Source organism: Corvus hawaiiensis, chromosome 6 (genome assembly GCF_020740725.1).
Source record: "Corvus hawaiiensis isolate bCorHaw1 chromosome 6, bCorHaw1.pri.cur, whole genome shotgun sequence".
NCBI classification, from domain to species: Eukaryota; Metazoa; Chordata; class Aves; order Passeriformes; family Corvidae; genus Corvus; species Corvus hawaiiensis.
The window spans coordinates 57872076-57892869 of NC_063218.1; the positions used below are offsets into that span (position 1 = coordinate 57872076).

Genomic DNA, 20794 nt, shown 5'->3' on the forward strand with positions numbered 1-20794 from the left:
CCACGCCAAGGTCCCCATCCTCCCGACCCTGCTATGAGCTCCTTAACTTTGGGCAATAAATGTAACAGGGTGACTGATTTTAATCAAATTCAAATTAGCAAGCAGAAATCCTCTAGTTAAATCAATGTAATATACATTTCTTACTGGAGCTCATGAATTTATTTTTCAAAACACATTTACAGCACCCAGTGAGAATCAGGTGAATAAAGCTCAGTGGGAGGGGAGGGGTGAAGCATTACAGGTCTAAGTTTTACACTGGAATCTCTCCCTAAACTGTGCAATACATGAAAACTAAATCACTTAATATGGTCAAACTTTTACTCATGACTACTTTACCACATACCAGATTGAAAAGGCTGGTTATTTAGAAAAGGTTTTAAAAGCACTATCCTTTCTCATCTAGTAATTAATACATTACTGTGGCTGTTTTGCCTTGTGTATAAAGGGTATTCACCCTAAAAACAAAAGATGCACCACATCCCTAATTCCATACATCAAACCAAGAGGCTTTATTTTTGAGGAAAACTACCACTGCTTCCAAATTTTCATTTCACTTACAAAAAATTTATTTAATCTACTACTATATATTTCACAAATAACTGTAAAAAAACTCCTCCCTGCTGAAATTACATAGCTTTTATGTAAGCCACTTAAAATGTAAAGTTTCTTTTTTCTGACTGAGGAAACTGAAAGGAAATCAGTTCTAATTTTTTTCCAGGATCAAACTAAGGAGTACTCTCTACTTTCTACAGCTTTGTCTCTCCTACTTTCCAGTATTTTCTGCAAAGTTGTCAAGCTTTTGCAGAGTTCTTCAGCAGAAAATAAAAAGTAATACAAAAAGGATGAATCAAATGTGGCTGCATTAAATTCTTGACCTCTTCTGAGATGATTATTTTAGAGATATATTTTCAGATTTTTAAATTTTTATTATACACTTTTCAGATTTTTCTCCCCATAAGGGAAACCATTATTAAGGTTCTAAAATTCAAACGTAATGACAGGCATAAAACAATGATGAAACCATCAGAGCTCAAAAATTCAAGTTAGACTATTCTGGACTTACTATCATGAGTCATAAAGTAACCATTAAGTAGTGAGTTCTACCAACACAGCGCAATAAATTTCTAAACTACCTGATTTATAAGAGATTTTTAACTCTGAAATCATCTACAGTCTCATGGAATCACCTTGCTAAATTGAACTGACAGGTTTAGACAAGTCTTGAATTCCTGCTTTATTTCTATAGGGGATGTGTGCCTATATTTGAATAAGGAATATATGTGAAGCTGGAGATGTGCCCTGAGTAAATCAAGTAGTAGGATTTTACCAGAGGATTACTTAGATGCACCCAAGTATTTCTGCCTTTGAAGGAAACTACATCTCATGACTAAACCTGCACTTTAAATAAGAGCAAATGATAGAATATTAACATCCCGAATTAACTCAGTATCTCAGCATCCTTATCCCTTTCTCCATGTTAGGCATATAGTAGTAGCTACAGTATTTTTATAGCTAGTACTTCATCCATGGAATGCAGTGAGAAGTATGATTTCCACCAACTATGAATTACCTTTTTTTTTAAAAAAAATTCACAGCCTACACTACAACACCTTTTGGAATGTGTAAAAAGATGCGTATTTATATTTAAAAATAAGCAGTGATGAAAGACACTCAGCAATGGTCGGGGAAGAGAAATTCAATCCCAACTTTACAAAGAGAACACTCTTCGTATCTGGTGCAGGTACATTTTTGATGAATGAAAGAACTGAATTAAAACTGCAAACAGAAGAGATCCAAGCCATGAAATCGGTATGCAAAGGGTTGGATGGACTAACATGGCAGAAGTGGAAGTTGCCCTGGATAAGCAAAGGATAGTGTGAGGTGAGAGCAGGACACACCACTGACAGCCACTGGCAGGAGTGAGCTGGACACTCCACTGCTCAGAACAGAAAGAGAATGAGGAGGGGGGAAACACTGGAAGCAGCTGGATGAAGAGAGAAACCTAAGCCATCATTTTCCAACCACATCACCAGACTCATGGCTGGGAATCCAAGAGGATGAAACTTTGACTCCTTAGGGCAACTGGACAGATTAATACCAAGCACTTTTATCAATCAGATTATCAGTATTTGGGGGTTCAATCTGTTTATTCTTGTATCGAAGCTCAATATCACACAGGCAATATATTCAAATTTCAGAATCAGAACTCTCCCTCAGAGTAATAAACTGTTTTTATTTATAGCACACTATGACACAAAAAAAGTTGAAATGGGCTTAAGCAAGCAGAACAGCAAGCGTCATGCAAACAGCCTTGCTCTGTACAAAGTTAAACAAACAAGCATGCTGCACTAAGACAAAATGCACAAATCGTTACCAGTATGTCCCTTACAACATAATGAAGTGCATCCTTTTAACAAAGCAACAAGATCAAAGTACAAAAATTAATATGAACATAAAAATATTGAAATTGGCAATTATGTTTAAAAACATTTGTCATGCTTTATTCTACATGTATACATTATTAACTGTAATTGTTATTATCTACAGGTTAAGCAAATGAAGTCAGGACAAACTGTCAAAGTGTTCTCATCTGACACAAGTATTTATAGGTCCATGCAAATCTGTCTGTACATTATACAGCCCATCATAACACTTCACATCACATTAAAAAGAAGCTGCAAGACAGTCAACATTAAGAAGAAAAATATTAACTGGCTATTTCCTATTTAACTTCTGATTGAGTTTGAATTCTTGTAAAAAAAAAAAAAAAGAGTAAATTTAATGCCAGGCTGTTCTTAGTTGGAAACTCCTTTGCCCCTGCTTACAATGTATGTAGTAAATACCAGTTTTTACTGAGACTTGCCAATAAATCTCACCCCCTGACATAGTGTCTGTTCATACTCAGTTTTTGGCTGCTCTGCCACAAATGCCAACAAAGGGACCAATTAATGAAAACTTTCTTGATACATTCCCAGTGGATGAATGTCCGCCTTGCAGAAGGTACCTTGACAACATTCATCTCGCACAGGCCAAATGGTTGCTCTGTGGTAGCAATTAAGACACCACCAGCCTTGGCTAGATTTAAACCAACAACCAAATCTGTGTAGGTCGGAACAAATGCTCATAGAAATCTGGAGAAATTAACTGCTAAACAAGGGCTGGATTGGGTCATATAATTGCATCCATTTCTCTAGTTATTTACAGACCATGAGGACACATTTTTGTAAGAAAGCAATTACAATTCCTAAAACAAAATCTGTCAATCTGGCCGTATGACCACAATATTTAAGCCACATCTATAAATATCTAAGAAATCAACAACTATTCTAAGTAATTTCAAAAATCAAAATATTATGGTAGGCTGACGTTCTCTTTGTACTCAGTTTTTTTCTCTCTCTCCACAAAAAGACTGTGTTCAGTCTTCATCTTCCCATAGCTTTGGAATCAAGTTTGGACAATTAAGTTTAGTGCAGCATTCCTCCTCTTTCTAAAATTACATTTGGAAATAAGAGTTTTGTTGCTTTGATCCAGAAGCGTTCATCGGAGGGTCTCTTGCTGCAGATTGTGAGCAGGATTAGTGTGAGAGCTGGTAGAAAAACCCTGCCTCCACTGCAAAGTTCAGACTGACTGTGGGTTTTTATGCAAGGTACCCACCCTGTAACCTCTGTCCTCAAACAGTTTCAAGTGTGGCTGGTCCAGGTCCCAGCCCTCATGAACAAGTAATTCTGCTTCTACTGGTCTCATGGCACAATAAATTTATGTTTAAAGCTGTCCAAGACACTAAACGTCTCGATCTGAAATACTATCAGCTAAGCTTAACACAGTGTAGGAGAGTGGGTTCCCCTCATCACCCCCCACCCTGGCAAAACTGCACATTTCCAGTTCTGAACTGTCATTGCTTGTAGCAATATTTTCAATCAAATTATGCAGCATGTATTGAAAGTTCCAGATCAGCTGATAAAGCACCAAAATGTAAAGCTGAGCAGTCTCCCTGCTGGACACAGCATGGAAAAGGAACCATATAATGCAATTACAACACTTCAAGAGCTCTGTAATTACATTTAAAGTTAACACTTTGGCTAATTTTACATCCATTGTCACACTGAATACTTTCAGCCACAAATCCCCATCAGCATGTAACAGAACTAACACCCAGATCTGGTATTACCTTTGCCATGCATATGTCAGCTATAGCTGAGCACCCAAGCACAACACCTCCAAATGATCATTTGCTCTGCTTGTGGGCAGGATATACAGAGCACAGACTGGCTGCTGTGCTCTAGGGCTGAACTGTTTTTCTTGCACAATCCATTCTGTGGATGGTTTTAAATCAGAACACAGGCCAAATTATCAATTCACTTATTAAACTGGAATTTGAACTTTTGGCTAACAAAATTTAAGAAAAGCATGTTTTAGCCACCTGTGACAACCAAGGAAAAAGGTGACAAACATGCACTTGGCCCCCACCCTGTGGCACTCACTGAAAGGTCACAGAAAGAAGCCATTTTCCAACTTCACCAGCTGAAGTTATAAAATTAGGGCAGGGTAAAAAAATACACTGTTTTACACACAAAAAAAGGAGAAGTCATTTACTCAACAAAAGTACTCTGAAACAGGAAGATGTTTATCTCAGTAAAACAAAGGAGCTTAAACTGCAGGAGAAAATGAGTTCATTTTGAAAAAATCTTCCATTTAACCATGTAAACATTAAACTTCTGTCACTGGAGGAAGAACTTCTGAATGAAGAATGTGAATTAATTAGCAACTTATTTATACAAATGAATGGAAAAAAACAACTAATTACCAGTAACTAAATAATTCTGGCATCCTACCTTCCTAGACTCAGAGTGCTTTTCAATTCAGAATTACTTAAGCTTCACCTGAAAAACTCTTGAGCACTGCTGTGTAATCAAAAACCAGTTGGGGCGGAACCCTCGAGCATTGTGGTGCTGACTGCCCTTCCCTTAGAATCCTTTTGCTTGCCATTTTATCACAGGAACCATCAGGAAATCTTACTGCCCTAGTATTTCTCTCTTGCTACATAGTTTTATTTAAAAAAAAAGAACAACGATTTGTAGATCAGCTCTTATGTTAAAAGATACCTGAGCAAACAAAAGGCTACATGACTTCAGAGCAAGACGTACAAAACACAGAATTGATAATTTGATATGCGTTCCTTCTATGAAGTATGAAGCTTCCCCCAAGGTTGCAGTGGAAAGGGAAATATTTCAGCAATGAAGACTTCCTTCCCTGCCTTTTCCACAGGCCTATTTTGCATATAAAGGTCTTGTATAGTTGCCACCCTGCGACATCACAGTCTGGGCACTCTGTGGCCTACGTGGTCCATCAGGTACTAATTAGGTAGCATGTTCTGTCAACACTTTCTTGCTCTTCTTCCATTAATTGATCATCCTGCCGAATTAATACAATGCAACACAGTTCTGAAATCCTTGAGATCCTTTACCTGTGAGAAACAGGGATGAAGGGAAAAAACACCCTCCAAAAGGGCCACAAGGTAGCTGCACTTGTCCAAGATCCGGAGTGACAATAACACCACTGTGCTGAAAGGTTAATTATGTTCCTACCAACTTTCTCTTGAGACTATGATTGTTTTTTATCTAAGAATAAAGACTAAAAGCAAAAAAAAAAACAAAAAACCCCAGCCTACTTCATCTAACAGGCTATATTATGTTATATGGTAACAGCTTATGAAAAAGTAAGGGCTGCAGAACCAAACCCACTTGGCTATTAACAGCATATTTATCATCAAAATATGTGTGGATAATGTTATCATTGTTAGGCACTACAAACCAGAAAAAACGTCACAAACACTGTGCACATATTGCAGCACACTAATCCCACCTATGCACACCAAACAGCTGCCCTTACAGTCACACAGCCAAAGCAACCATAAATCAGCATTTTATAAAAACTACGAGAAATAAAATACATGCTTTCTCCATTTATGAAACTGCACTGAAGATACCAAAGATAAAACCCAACGACAAAGCAGCTGCCAAATACAACACGCTACTGCCACCTAATGCTTACCAGGTTACAGCAAAACACGGCATTGTCCCTCTGCACTACACCAGCAACGGGGGCCAGAGCGAGTCCCAAAGTTTATTGTTGTTTTTAAACATTTGCTTCACATTTCGTCCCCTAAAGTCTTCCTAAACTGAACTGCTGGGAAAACATCCTTTCCTGTACACAAAGACTGGAACAGGCAAGATGTATGTTCAGTGGATTAAAGGCGGCACTTGAATTTCGTCCGCAGGAATACCAGGGATGTAACACGTGCATTTCAGTAGGACGCTCACAGTGAGCAGTGAGGACCCTCACTAGGTCAGGCTTCACACTCGTTTGCATTTTGTAAGCTACCCCCTCTGAAGTAACTAGCAATTCAATACTGAAAAGCTTCATGTGACAAGCATTCGGGAAGGGAAAAAAGAAAGAAAGAAAAGTGAGCAGTGCTCTTATGTTAAAATAGCACAAAACAAGATAACTTTGAAGGTGCTTTTTGTATTTCACTGATTTTACAAAGCACCCTCTCCAAAGTGTAAAACTTGTTCACTTCCATGAAAAGGATGATGCCAGGTCTTAAACTTGCCTTCCTAGTCCACAAACAATCTTTTCAACATGCTCACTCAATTGGCAGAAGATAGCAAGGAACATGGAAGGACCCTGCTTGTTCCACTTACAAAGAGGAGAAACAGAAAGTGAAGAGCTTCTTGTGACATTCATTCTTTTCATACAGAGATTTAAACTTGCCCAAAGGATGTCTATCCAATGACAGCTGGACTAGAGAGCAAGGAATTTATCTACTTGATTCATTACTTCAGTCCATCTCTTCTTCCTTTTTTCCCCCAAACACAAACAACCTTTAAGCTTTTTAACAACTTTAGCCTTGCCCTACCTGATTTTGTTATCAGCCTTGACACTAATTACAGCCTCTGCTGTCCACCTCCAAGATGATTCTTACTCATGGGAAATGTTCCTTATTTGTGGAAAAATAAAAGATGACCATTTCATTTTCCTTATCTCTTAGGACTTATCCATTCTATGACTTTTTTTTAACATTGCTCATTGATCAATTAGCTGGTGAAAACTGCATCCAGTCTTGTCCCTTTTTCCTCCTTATAATCTGCCATGATCAAAACTATTGTGCAAGTATCAATCTTCCCACACAATATTCCACTGCTTGCATGTTTTACATACATTAATAATCTTTTTCATAACCCTCTGCCCAGAAATAACCACTGTTACACACAACATTCAGCACGGCAGACCTACACCTTTGCTTGAGACAAATAAAATCCACCAGAACAGAAATATTTCAGATAACACTATTGTTGCTATAGCAGTAACCTTAAGGAAGTATTTGCTGTGACTCAAATATTTGCAGCAAAACATCCTCAAGACAGCACTCTGGAGGCAAAAGGAGTTTTCCTCTAACATTTTAGTTATTCATTACCCAATGGATAATTTTAAAAGAAAACAGCCACAGAACAACACAAACTGCTTTCTTTTAAAACCAGCCAGAATTAAAAAAAAAAAAGTTAGGATTAAATGTACACAGCAATGTGCAACAGTTGTGCAGAACACAAAATGGGCGTTCACTGACAGATGCACAGTAGAAACACAGGATGGGACTATCAGTCCAGTGCAGCAAATTCTTGAAAATTACTGGAGTCCTCAAAGTGCAGTTAAAAAACCCCATAGACTAAACTACACTGTCATAAACTCATTCATTTCCATGCTGGGGTTTTTTTAAAGCTATCTTGTTTAGACATACTCTAAATGCAATTGCTTTTATCATGGTACTGTAGCATCGCCCTGCTACATTGAGCTTCCACACTCTTTACTGGTGTTAACTGGTGACAGTGGCTCTCCTCTTGGACCAAGGCAACACTCCATGAACCTGGTATTTTACAGCCCTCCAGCTTCCCCTGCAAAAACAAGGAACTGCAGATTCTTGCTTGGAAACTTCCACCAGATGAGACACACAACCTCTTGCACTGGCAAGGGAAATGGCCCCCACATCTGCAGCAGCAATCACCAGTCCATCCTACAGAAACTGAAGTAATGAACTCTCGGTCCTTTCAGCCCCAATTCCCCACTCTCTGGAAAGATCTAACCCCACGACATTGGGAAGAGTCTGATCAAACAGCAAGTAATTGCCACACACAACTTTCATATTAAATATTCACATCTCTCACCCTTCTCAGCTCTTGAACAAACAATGCTGAAATCAAGTGTAAAAGTTTCAGTTTCTATTGATGGAAAATAAAATCAACTGTTGTTGTATAAATAGAAGAAAACAATTATTTGGCTAATGAAGGTACGAAAATGAGCAGAAAAATCAGAAGCTATGGTTAACGAAAAAGTACATCTTTAGAAACAGACTCTTTCATTTTCTTCTCTTTCCATGGCCCCTTATTTTCCTACGAAGAGTGACCCAAGAGCCTCAAGAGGTACTTCAAAAAGCCCTTTGAAAACTACACTATACAGCAGGAGAAGAAAAACCAATAGAAAATCCATCAAAAACTAGCAAAGGGATGAAGGGGAAAAACAAACAATTAAATTTACAGTAGTATAAAGGTAAAAATACAAAGGGAATTTTACATTTTTTCTGCATTTCTGGGTCCTATGATTACAATTTACACTATTAAATGTCACATTAAACAATACTCTGTTGTTTAGGCATAGATTATTGTGGCCCTAGTCATAGAATAATTCCAGACAAACAAATGGTTAGGAAAATAGTTAAGGCAAATGCTACTTTCATGTGAAAGCTAACTCCCAAATCCTCTATTTTATTATTTAAAAAAAAAAAAAAAAATCTCACAACTAACAAACAAAACCCTCCAGAAAACCAAACCAAGCTTAAAACTACTGAAAAAATGGGGATGAACCTTTCCAGCTGACATGAACAGTAGTGCTTGAAGGAAAACCCACAGGATGCTATTTCCTGGCTGAGTAACATCTGGCAGGGACAGGCAGTTTGGGGCAGGAGCCTTCAGCTGGCACTGGAACTTCCAAGAGGAAAACCCTTCTGCAGGCAAAGAAGTCAAATACTTTGATACCCTCAACTTCCTAAGAGCTGCTGAGCACAAAGCACAGTTTTCTGTGTTGCCCCCCTGCCCCAGTCACTAACAAAATATTCCAAACCAAAGTATAACATTCATTTTCCAATTCATCTGGAATACCTGAAAACAGCCTCACACCTTTAAGAGGTCAGATTAAGCATAATGCAAAATAATCAAAGTCCCTAAGGCACCTCAGGTGCAGATGGAAAGCAGGCCTTGAAGAATACAGGACTGCTTTTAAAATATTGTTTATTAGCAACCATAACTCCAACACTTGCATACAAGTGGTTTTGATTTTTTGTTTTCTTGAAACTATTTCAGCTTTCCCATCTCTGAGAGCAATACAGAATCACTACAGTGTTTGAAGACATTTGAGATCTCGAAATAACAGGTTCGGCCTTTGTTGAATTACAACTTTTAAAATGGACATAAAAAGCAACAACTTAACAGAATTTACTAAGTTGTGAAAACCAGTACTAAAAACACCAAACAGGCAAGAACCTCCTTGCAAAAACAGCACAAAACACAACAGAGAAAAACCCTAACAGCAACAACAAACAAAGAAGTCAGCATTAATTCAAAAATTCATAGCCTCAGTGACAAAACAATTCCAAACATAATCCACGGAATCACACACACTCAGAAATTAGTTTGTATTGGATTTATTCATAGGCTTGAAGGATGTGTTCCTATCTGAATTGATCACTAGTTTGGTGTTAACTTCCAGTTTACATGGACATGGTTGGCAAATTTCTCCATTTGCAGCCAGGAAACAACTTTGGCAGTGTGTCCTCACAACCCTAAAGGGACACACTTTGAGGGGGACTCTAGGAAAGCACATGTCAATAGAATATTCTGCTCTACCAGAATTCATTACTGAGCTTTGGGACACTGATATTTAGTAACACTCTATCTAGGCAGTCTTAGCTTTTACGAAACTGCCCCATTTTAGAAAGGAATAGTCAAGAGAAGGAGATGGAAAGGTAAAGCCAAAACTTAGCACAGGTCAGCAACTGTAGAGGAATAATGCAAGGTTTTTATCCCTTGAGTTTCAACAGCAACATTTACAGAAACCAGGGTTTCACTGGGAGAATCCTTCCAAGCCCATCCTTGGCACTGCTCCTCTGTAGCAGTCGGAGCCAATCCTGGATTGCTCTGACAGAAGATAAGTACCTCTTAAAAGAGCAGCTCTTGTTCAGCCTCTCCTCAAAGACCTCATTAGTTACAATCTAATGTTCTGTCAAGGAAAGAAAAACGTTTAGCTAAGGTGCTGCTCAGCAAACTCATTCATCTTTACCTTCTTTGACTATGGACATTCTTAGGTCATAAACCCAAGCAAAACAGACTGATTTTTTTCATTTGTTAATTTAGAAGGAATAGCAATGAAGGGTCAAGTTTGACAACAGTCAGTCAATAGCAGACTACTGACTTTTCAGCCTTGAAACATTACTTTTAATGTACTGAAAATTAAATGAAAAAGAGTTTGTCCAAATGACTGGCAGTTTACAAAAAGTTGAACTTTTTTTCTATAATAATAAGCTATCTACAAAGTATCCTATAAGCCAAGCCTTCAGGTATATGAATTCGCTTCTGCATTAAATCAGCTCAAATGAGCTCATGTGTGCTGAGCATTTGAGCTTAATGGGAGATAAGGAAGCATTTGTGATGCACTGAGGCAAGGAAAAGATGGAGGGTGGGACAGTTATGTCATTCAGATCAGGATTTTCTGACTCTAAAGATGAAGGAAAGAAGGAATGTGAGAATGTGTTGCTTTAACAATTTTCTGTAATAATTATATTATGTATTTCAAACAGAAGACAAAATTAGACACAGATAATTTATCTAAATAATAAAAATCCCCACAAGTCTCCAAAACACTGAGTTTTATAGGTTAGTACATCACATAACAATATTTTTAAAGATGTAGTAACTATTTCAGATTCAACACAAACATGGTTGATTTCCTTTAACAGCAATAAGACATCCTTACATAAACACAGCTACTGCAAGATGATTGATTCTACCACACTTTTATTATCCTCAAACTATTGTTCTGGACTTACAGCTTCTTTAAATAATTGACTTAATGTTTAAAATTTCTGAAGTAGACACCTGAATGCATAGTCCGATTTGGAAATGCTGAACAGCTCAAGGCACTCTTGACTGTGGCTGTTCAAACATCAGAATAACCAGAACATTTATGATGTGAAAGCGTTATGCTGGTCTTTGTAGCTTCCTTCTTTGTGCTTTAATTCACATCTTTTGCTATATGATTTTTATTTCAAACATCTCACTTTAGAAATTAGATAAAAAGCAAACTGCACAATATAAAACTACTTAAATATCTCTTCAAAATGCTGAAAGAACACTTGTAAATATTAAAGAAACATCTTTATGGCATTTAATAAGCTACTACTTAAGATTTTACTTTTAATTGGAATTTTAATTTTATACTGACTCAGGACACAGTGAATATTTGTGAGTATTGAACACCTTTCACAAAAAGTCTACCAAACAGCAGTATAGATCCTTTTTTTAATATAAGTTACAATGAATAACTTACATAACCAGGGCACAAAATGTTCAAGAGAGGCATAGATTCCTCTGCAGAGCACAAATGATATCAAAAGCCAAGCACATATTGGCCAAATCTCCCATTTCAATAGCCTGATGCCCATTCTGTTATATATGAACCATAAATCTACAAAGGAGGCAGTATCAGAAGCTGCTCATTATAACAAATGAGCTGTGGACAGTAACGCTGTAAGTAAACAGGTTAAATCTAGAAATAATTTTTGAAACTAACATTACTTTCACAACTGGCTGAACTACCTGGATAAGCAATGCACTTACCTGCTGGCTTATTTTGTGATGCTATGGGTTCTCATATTCTATATAAGTTAAAAATAAAGCTTTCTTCTGTAGGGATATTCACACCCCATCCACTTGTTAAAAGTCACCTACATCTTTAAAAAATCATTACACATTACATAGTAGTAAGTGAGACATCACTCCCTGAGTGAGACCGAGCTGCCCCTTTTTCTACTAAGACACCTCACTACATCCTTTCTCTCTTTACCTCTGTCCATGATCTCTGTCCACACCCCGTATTTTCTGCAAGTCAGCACACCTTTCTCAGTCACTTCCCGTGCAGGATGTGTGCTGGGTCCACCCTCCAGCTGCCTGGTGAATCCCTGAATTTCACTGGATTAGCAGCTGCCTAATTCTGTACAACACAGTTACCGCAGAGGAGCACCTACAGCCCAAGGACAGACTGCCACCAGCTTTGCAGCTTCCCAGGGCTCTGACAGAGCCAGCAGTGGCAGTGTCACACCGCTCCACGGAGTTCAGTTTTAAGCAGCTCCACGGTGCTCAGCTTTAATCTCCACCCTGACACATGCAACGCCTCTGTGGTGCTACTCAGACTGAGAAAAGTTCCTGTTACTCCAACATCTACAAATAATTATCACCAGTGTAGCTCCCTGTTCTCCAGACCTCCTATTAAATATCACGGTGAACTCTTCTGGTATAAGGGAAAACCAAACAACAACCAACACCAAAGTCAGGTGAATATATCACCCAACTCATAATTTAAACAGCAGCAGCACGATCACGAGCTGGCTAATGAAGCTGTTTGAATTAGTGACTTCTCTAACACCGAGCTTCACTTGGTACTACCTAGGCTAGTAATCAACTTCTCAAGTCACAACTTGAAAATATGCCCCCTTCTTTTTATTAAAGTGATAATTAGTAAATCAGATGTAAAGAACAGCTCAAACTACCCTGCGCATTAAAACAATAGTCCTTTGTATTAAAGTTGATGGCTTATCTTTCTCTCTGTAGCAATTAGATTAACTCCAGTCAAGCTCCAGCCAGGCTGCACTGAACGTGTTCTGTTTATATTGTCAAATTACAAATCCATTTTCTACCAGTTAGGTGAAGTTAGAATTAGCTAAGCACAATGATCTGTTCAATACCACTAACAAGTATGCTGCTTTTCAAACAAAAAAATAAAAAACCAGCCAAGGCTGTTGAAAAAGGAATACATACACTGCCTGATTCTCATGATAAGCATTATTATGAGACTTCCAATACAAAACTCAGTGTTTTCATTTTTAAGTTTCAAATTCTCAACTTAAACTCAGCATGAAGTTACTCAGTAGGCAGGTCCTTTCAGGAGTAATACTGAATCTACCTTGCAACAAACTTTAAAAGAACAATCATGCAAGCAGCTCTTTAACTTTACATAAATGACACCTTCTGCATTTCTTGTGATTGCAGAATTTAGATGTGTACATAAATAGATAACAGATTTTTCGCTCTCCAGAAAGTCATATGTCTTTCCTTTAAACATGGTCCATGGAATAATCTCTTCTTGAAGTAATTTTGCCTCATTAAATTAAATGTCTACTAATTTCCTTAATTACTGTTGCTGAGAGTCATTCTCACCTATGCCTGATGCTCTGTTTGCAAATCTTCTACTCTTTCAAACAGATCAAGTGAGAACCTTAACACTTTGTATTTATGTACACACACACACACACCCCACCCCTTTTGATAAAAAAGATAATCTTTGTAACACTCTGTGTTAAATGGCACATTTTATTTCCTTACCGTATTAAAAATAAGAGCTTCTTGCATACTGCCTGCTCAAATTACATGGATTTTCTTTAAGATTAGGGCACACATTGTAACAGCAGCATATAATTTTCCTGCACAATAATTTTTTTCCAGTTGAAAGGTATCCTATAATATCATCAGCATCAACAGGAACAGACATCTGATTTTCAGCTAGACAAAGCTTATGCGTTTGGTGACTTTATTCCTGGTGAAAAGCAGTTTTCAAATATAAAGCAGTTACATAAAAATTCAAAAACAATCTGACAACTTATTATTTGACCACAAAGTGCTAGACCAAAAGCAAATGCAAAAATTGTGCCAATAATAAGGTGTGTGGGGGGTGTTTCCCCTGAATGTCCTATTTTTGTTGCTCTAATTTTATCTTCTGTTGATTTTACACACATTTAGAAATGGAACATAAGCACTGTCCTTCCTAAAAGCTGTATGGATTCCTTAAAAAACCATGCATAGAGCACAAAACCCATTTATCCATTTAAGAAATCACCTTGTTGAAACTACCGTGTATCTAACTGTGGATAAAGGGCTGTGTGTATCCCAAATACCTCAAACCCACCAGCATGCTCCAAAGACAGAAGATTAAAGACCTATTCCTACCACTTCAACAAGATATTAATTCTCAGAATTGGCTGGGTTGCTTTCAGAGTATGGAAACTACAAGTCTTCTGTGCTTCAGAAAGCACTTTAGCATGAGTTTGTAACAGCCAGCCAAGGAATCTTTGCATTGAGCTATGCTGGTTTCAAAGCACTCATTTGCATTTTTTTTTTTCCTTTCAGAATTACTGGCTGGAGCTTTGTGCCAGAGTATGAGCCTCCATACACAAAAGTTTTAATTTCTTTTAAAAATAAGCTTTTTATAGAATTGACAATGGCACATGCATCTTGTGCCCCAAAGTCTGTCATCTTCAGCTGCTACTGATTCTTACAGTAATAGAGTATCAAGATGATCCAGGTATCAGAGTCACCTAAGTACACAAGAATTATTTAAAAAATTAATTTAAGTCTCAAGGAAATTTTATAAGATGCTTGAATAATTAGAAGGGGCGGGTGAGAAAAAAAATTCCTACTTTTAGCCCAAATTCCTTTTCTGTATCAAATTAATACTATTCTTAAGGACTGAACTGATATTATCTACAGTAAAATAATTCACTTAAACACATATAACCTGACAAAATGCAAAAAGTGTAGTAAAGAAAAAAATATTCTCTCTAGTAGGGTGTCTAGGTACAGTTTTGTTCTGGGTTATCAACCTCTTCCATCCTCAATTTGTTAGAATTATTAAAAAGGGGTTTGGTTTTAAAAATTCATCAGTTTTAAGCAAATTTGCCCTGATGAAGTCATTCTTACAAAGCTACAATTCAATCACTTTTAATTGTGTACTACTTTGTATTATTAAGGTCAATCCTGAGATTTAACTGCAAATACAGTTATCTTTTGGATGACATATGGCAAGATCTCCAACTCTTTAGCTTTGGAAATTTTACATCTGCCTGTTCCTTCAAGATGCTAAGCATACATGTGTTGACAAATACAGAAAATAGCAGATGGCAAAAAGCAAATGCTCAGCATGAAGCATTGGGGATCACTCAAAAAAGGGTTGGACTCAGAGATTTGCCATTTTTATTTTAACAGTAGAATTATGTTTAAAAATAAATTCCACCATCTATTCTGCTTGATGCTAAGGCACCCATGTGGTTGGAATATTCATGATTACAGAATCCATGTCATATTAATTGCAGCTGGTATCCAACATGCACGTTGCTTTACAATCCTTTGGATTTTAGGACTATTAGCACAGCATAATTCTTCAGGAGATTAACTTCTGCAGCTATATAAAAATTGGAAAACATTCTGCACTGACCATAAAATTTGACATGACATCTTTTAAGAAGCAATACATGGCTGTGTTCATCTGCTATTCCAGCTTCTAAAAACCTGCATGTACCTGCAAGCAGCCCTGTCCCCCGCCCTTGGCAGTGCTACTTGTACCACCCCCATCTCCAGTAACTGCATCAGAGAACCCAAGGAGCACCTGGGCACTCAGAGCTGAGAAGTTACCACAAACTCCAAGGGCCAGCCTGGACAGCAAGAGGGACTTCATCTGAAAGGACACAAAAAGTAACACAACAGGTCCATCCAGTGCTGTACTTCTCACTAACAATGCACAGCGGATGACCAGGGAACAGCATCAGGATAAAACAAACATTCAGCAACATTCCCCTTATATATCCAGTATTCAGAAGTCCACAGCTCATGAATCCCTGAATCAGAGAGAACATCTGTGTGTTAATATGCCATGGCAGACTTCTCTTTCAGGAAAGTCTTACAGCTTTTCCATCCATGGAACCTGTCGGCTCAACAACTGTGGCACTTTCACACTGTAACTAAGAGAAGATGTGTAGCTTCACTTCTGTTAACAGCTCTGAACAACACTTATGATTTTAATTCCATTATTATACACCAATTCATAGGAAAAGAAATATATTAATTCCATTACAGTATTCCACTTAAATTAGCCCCCCATCTGAACAGAAGAGGTATTTTACACCATGGTCCCCTGATCACCTTCATTAGCCACAGAACCACAGAACCACCAGGTTGGAAGAGATCTTCAAGATCACAGAGTCCAACCCATGCTCTAACACCACCTCAACAAACCATGGCACTGAGTGCCACATCCAATCTTTTTTTAAATACATCCAAGGATGGTGACTCCACCACCTCCCCGGGCAAATGATTCCAGAACTTTATCACTCTTTCAGCAAAAAACTTTTTTCTAACATCCAACCTAAATTTCCCTTGGCACAGCTTGAGACTGTGTCCTCTTGTTCTGTCAACTGTTGCCTGGAAAAAGAGACCAACCTCCACCTGACTACAGCCACCTTTCAGGTATTTAAGAACAAAGAGATCTTTATTAATCTTTTACTCACATTTTACCAGCAATTCAGTAGAACAAAACTATTAGGAGGTTCAGGAAAACAATGATTTCTATTTAAAGGGAAACTAAGAAACTTGGTTTCCAAAGCCCTCTCCTCCGTTAGAATAATCAAAGTTTAATAGTGAGAACCAAAGGATTTATGTCCTATATCTGCACACGAATATCTTGTCAGGTGTAGAAACTTAAGACTAAGTACATGAATCAGTTTTAGACAAAGAAACAAGTTCACAGAAAGCACTCAGAAGGAGTAGATGTACAGCAGGGGGTGACTAGCAAATTCAGCTGAAGAATACCAAAATGTGTAAAATTGGAACATACTGGTGAAATGACCAAACTTTAAAACCATTTTTATAGTGGCTAGAAATAAAATTATTTAAAGAAACTCACACCAACATAAAAATGAACAACCTCCTCCCCAAACCCATGAATTTATTTCAACTCTAACAAAACTCAGTCTCCTGGTCACTGGCATTCTCTTTACCTAACTTAAAAATCCCATTTCTTATCACATTTGTTCTGACACCTCAAACCACCTCAAATCTGCCATGCACATGCTCCAGCACCCACCCTGCCAATACCGACAGTCTACCTAGCAGCTTCCTACAGAAAAGAGAATTTTTCCTATAAAAACTGAGTTCTGCTCACCTCCTTTCTTCTTCTCTACCAAGTCACCAGCTTTCAAGAAACAGGAATTTAGTTACCTCGGGAATTCTATTTGTCTATCAAATTCAGCTGAAAACAGTCAACAGTATCAAAAAAGACATTCAGTTTTCCTCAGAAACCCAGACCAAAGCACTTTTTGAGCAAAATGACCAAATTCAGGGGAGGGAGTAAAACAGAATAACCAAGAACCACACCAAGTAATCTGGTAAAGCTCTGAGATTCTTATGCATATATAGCAGCAGTACAGAAAAAATTAGGGGAATTCACAGAACGTGAGGTCTTGATGTATGACCAAGAATACAACTCCACAAAAACTCACCAGAAACTTCTCAATAAAATTAACTTATTTTCCTCCTATGCGTTTTTTATTTCATTACTGCAGACTATCAGGAAAAAACTTCTTTTTCTTTGTGTACTCAAGGATTGTATTCAGCACACTGTACCTCGCATGACAGTAAATACCACAAGTATCAATTAGCAAATTTCATGTGCTACAAAGACTTTTTGACTTGTGTGCCTGATTATCCAGCACCTGATAAACGATTACTTGTCTCAGTTTAGCAAAGCTGGGAGACACATCAGTGTTCTGGAATCAGAACACCACAACCCCTCTTTGCGAATCTGCTGAAAACTCATAAACTGCAGATGTTTATTTCAAACTTAACCCAGCCTTGGTGAACTGATATTACAAACGTACTCTGATCAATCACATCGATACAGAAACTGTAAAACCAAATTATTTTATTTAATAATCGCAACTATTACCTTCTTGGTTTATAAAAATGACTTTTGTGCATCTTAAATATCAAATCCAGACATACCAACAAAGCGAGTTTTTGGTATTTCCGTTTCAGTTCTGCTGGGCTGTCCGATGGTTTGGCCCCCAGGACCTTGTACCAGTCCTTCTGGTTTATCCTTTCAAAGGCCATAGCCTGACTGGCTTTGAAATCACGTCCTCAGCACTGTGTAAGAAAATCAAATAAATGAAATTACAATTTGAAAGAGAAACAGAAAAAGCAAAAACAAGGACCTGGCAAACTAGAGGATCACGGAACTGACTGCAGCCCTCCAGGACCTCTACACCGTTATATGAGAACTATTGTGCAAAAGAAGCTTAATTCATGTGACCATTCCATCCCATAGATTGCCCTATGTGAAGTCTCGTGTTTCCTGTCCAAGTGCCTCAGCATATCATGTTTCAGAAGCCACCCATACCTCTTCAAAAATCATTTTGTATGTAAAATGACCCACACTGCAGATACACCTTCTATACAGACACTTTTTAAAACAAACTTTTGATTTTGAAGCAATGCTGTACTTAATACATGAACACGTGAAGTACATAAAAGTGTGATATTTTTCAGTTTGGGAGTAAGATCCATGCAAGAAGACACAAGAAAAGGTATGTGTTGTTTTTTACAAAATGGCATTCAGAGCATGGGAATTCCTTCATCCTGCTGAGAAAGAAGACAACTTTCTTAAAGCAGAAGAGAATGTAAAAACAAAAAACCAAAAATGAACCAAAACATACAAAGTTAGCAGAGGTTACTAAGTAAAATCTAACTAGTAGTGTGGTTTTCAATTTTGGCCATCTTTCACCAAGTTAATGACACAGGAAGAAAAAAATAAACAGGAGAACTAAATGCTAGAAGTAGAACGGCAATGCTTGAGCTTCACGCAGATTCTTAGGTGTGCTGGAATCCCAAGCTTGCAGTAGCTGATTGACCACGAACTATCAGGTAAGAGATAACACTGTCAGTAGGCAAGAGCTCTATAAATAGACAAGTTCTATAACTACAAACTAACTAACTGTGAAACAAAACAAAAAAAAGGTTTGGGATTTTTTCCATTTCAGCACTAAAACTGCTCCCTGATGACTACCGTCGTACTTCAGAATCAACATTTCTTTCATGGGAAAAAAACCTAAGTTTCAAACTCGGCAGAGCTACGAGCAGACCGCGGGACCCACCACTGCAGGGGAAAGTACCACGCACCCGGTCCCACCCGCGTTTTGAGAACAAGCCGAAAGGCAGCGCCCGCCGGACCGGGCTCTCCGACACCGCTCCCCACAGCGGCGCCACCGCTCAACCCCGGCGCGAGTACCTCGGGCCTCTGCAGCGGCCGGGGACGGCCAGGGAGGCCGCCGCAGCCCGGCCTAGGCCGCGGCTCCTCGCACTGCGCCAGGCCCTGCCGGAGGCCCCCCGCAGTCCCCCGGTCCCCCCCGGCCCGACCCAGCCCGGACTCCCGGGGTTCCCCCGCTCCCTCCCCGCTCCCCGCGGCCGCCCCGCGCACCCACCTGCCCCGCACCATCGGCGGCAGTGCCACGCATAACTCGTCCGGCGGGAAACACCCTACTGTGCCCCGTGGCGCTTTACGCCTTTAGGCCCTTTAGCTCGGCCGGGGCCGCAGCGCGCGTGGCTCCCGCGCCGCCCCGGCTGTTTCCAGCCGGGCACTAGTGGCGCCGCACCGGCAGGAAGCGCGGCCCGGCCGGGCACGACGCGTCCCCATGGCGACCGCGGCTCCGCCGGCGCCGGTCCCGGCCGCGGGAGCTGCTCCGCACCCCGCCCGCCCCTGGGCTCCGTCTGGCGGGGGTTCGGTGGGAGAAGGCAGCGCTGCCCATCCCGTTCTCCCTCGCTCGCTGCGCGGGAGCCCGGGCCGCCCCGCAGCCGCTTTCCCCGCAGGGACTCCGCCTCCCGGGGCGCAGCCGCTCCCTTGCCCGCCCGCGCTGCGGGGCTCCCTCCGCCCCCGGCCGCGCAGGCGGAGCTCGGCAGCCTGGACTCCCGGCCTTATAAGCGGGATAAGGGGGTGGTTTCTTTCTCAGAAATACTTGTCCTAAAGGGGAAGGAAGATCATCCTCTTGATGAAAAAAATTAAGCTTTGGAAGCAGGTTTTAACGATGTAAAGACGTTTCCTCATTAGAAACAAACAAGAAACCACAAATAACTTTACATCCCCATCCCTCCCCCAAAGACACGAAACCAAAAACCACAAACAAAACCCCACGACCACCACAAAAAAAAAAGAAAAAAAAAAAGAAAAAAAAAAAAACAACAACAAAAACCCCCCACAAACGCTTAGGTGGGTGCTGTAGGCCAGCTTTTGAAATCTTAGGCAAACCTAGTTAGCAAAATCCCTAAATGTTACTCCAGGCAAACTCAGTTCACACTACACTTTTAAATGTATAGCATGCATCCTCTGACAATATTTTTATGTGATACGCTAGAATTAAAGCAACTTCTTGTCATTTTTCATACCCTTTGAACTCTTTGAGTAGAGCAGCAGCCAGGCTGTACAAACATTGCCAGGAAGAGCCAGAAGTGTTCCTGGCATATTGTTCCCATTAACCACCAGTGAAGGGATTGGGACAGCTGGGGTTGAATGATAAACATGGAGAATTGGTTTAAAGTTTAACACTTGCTTCCCTAGGTGAGGATAGGGGTAAGCGTGGGGAAACATCAGATCTGCA

At 39.4% G+C, this 20794-nt stretch overlaps 1 protein-coding gene across 4 annotated transcripts in view; it reads right to left on the bottom strand.

Moving 5' to 3' along the window:
* The window catches only part of DNAJC24 (DnaJ heat shock protein family (Hsp40) member C24), a 37018-nt gene extending 16996 nt beyond the window's left edge, over positions 1-20022 (bottom strand). The window contains exons 1-2 of one of the 4 annotated variants that reach the window (XR_007204451.1): positions 19625-20022; positions 18150-18290 (exon numbers count right to left, since the gene is read on the bottom strand). Coding sequence is in view for 1 of the 4 variants with exons in the window: in XM_048307992.1 (XP_048163949.1) it covers positions 18150-18257 (108 nt within the window). In the remaining 3 variants the exon portion in view is untranslated. The other 3 variants (XR_007204453.1, XR_007204452.1, XM_048307992.1) reach the window with 3 other exon arrangements.
* Between the last annotated feature and the right edge of the window lie 772 nt (positions 20023-20794).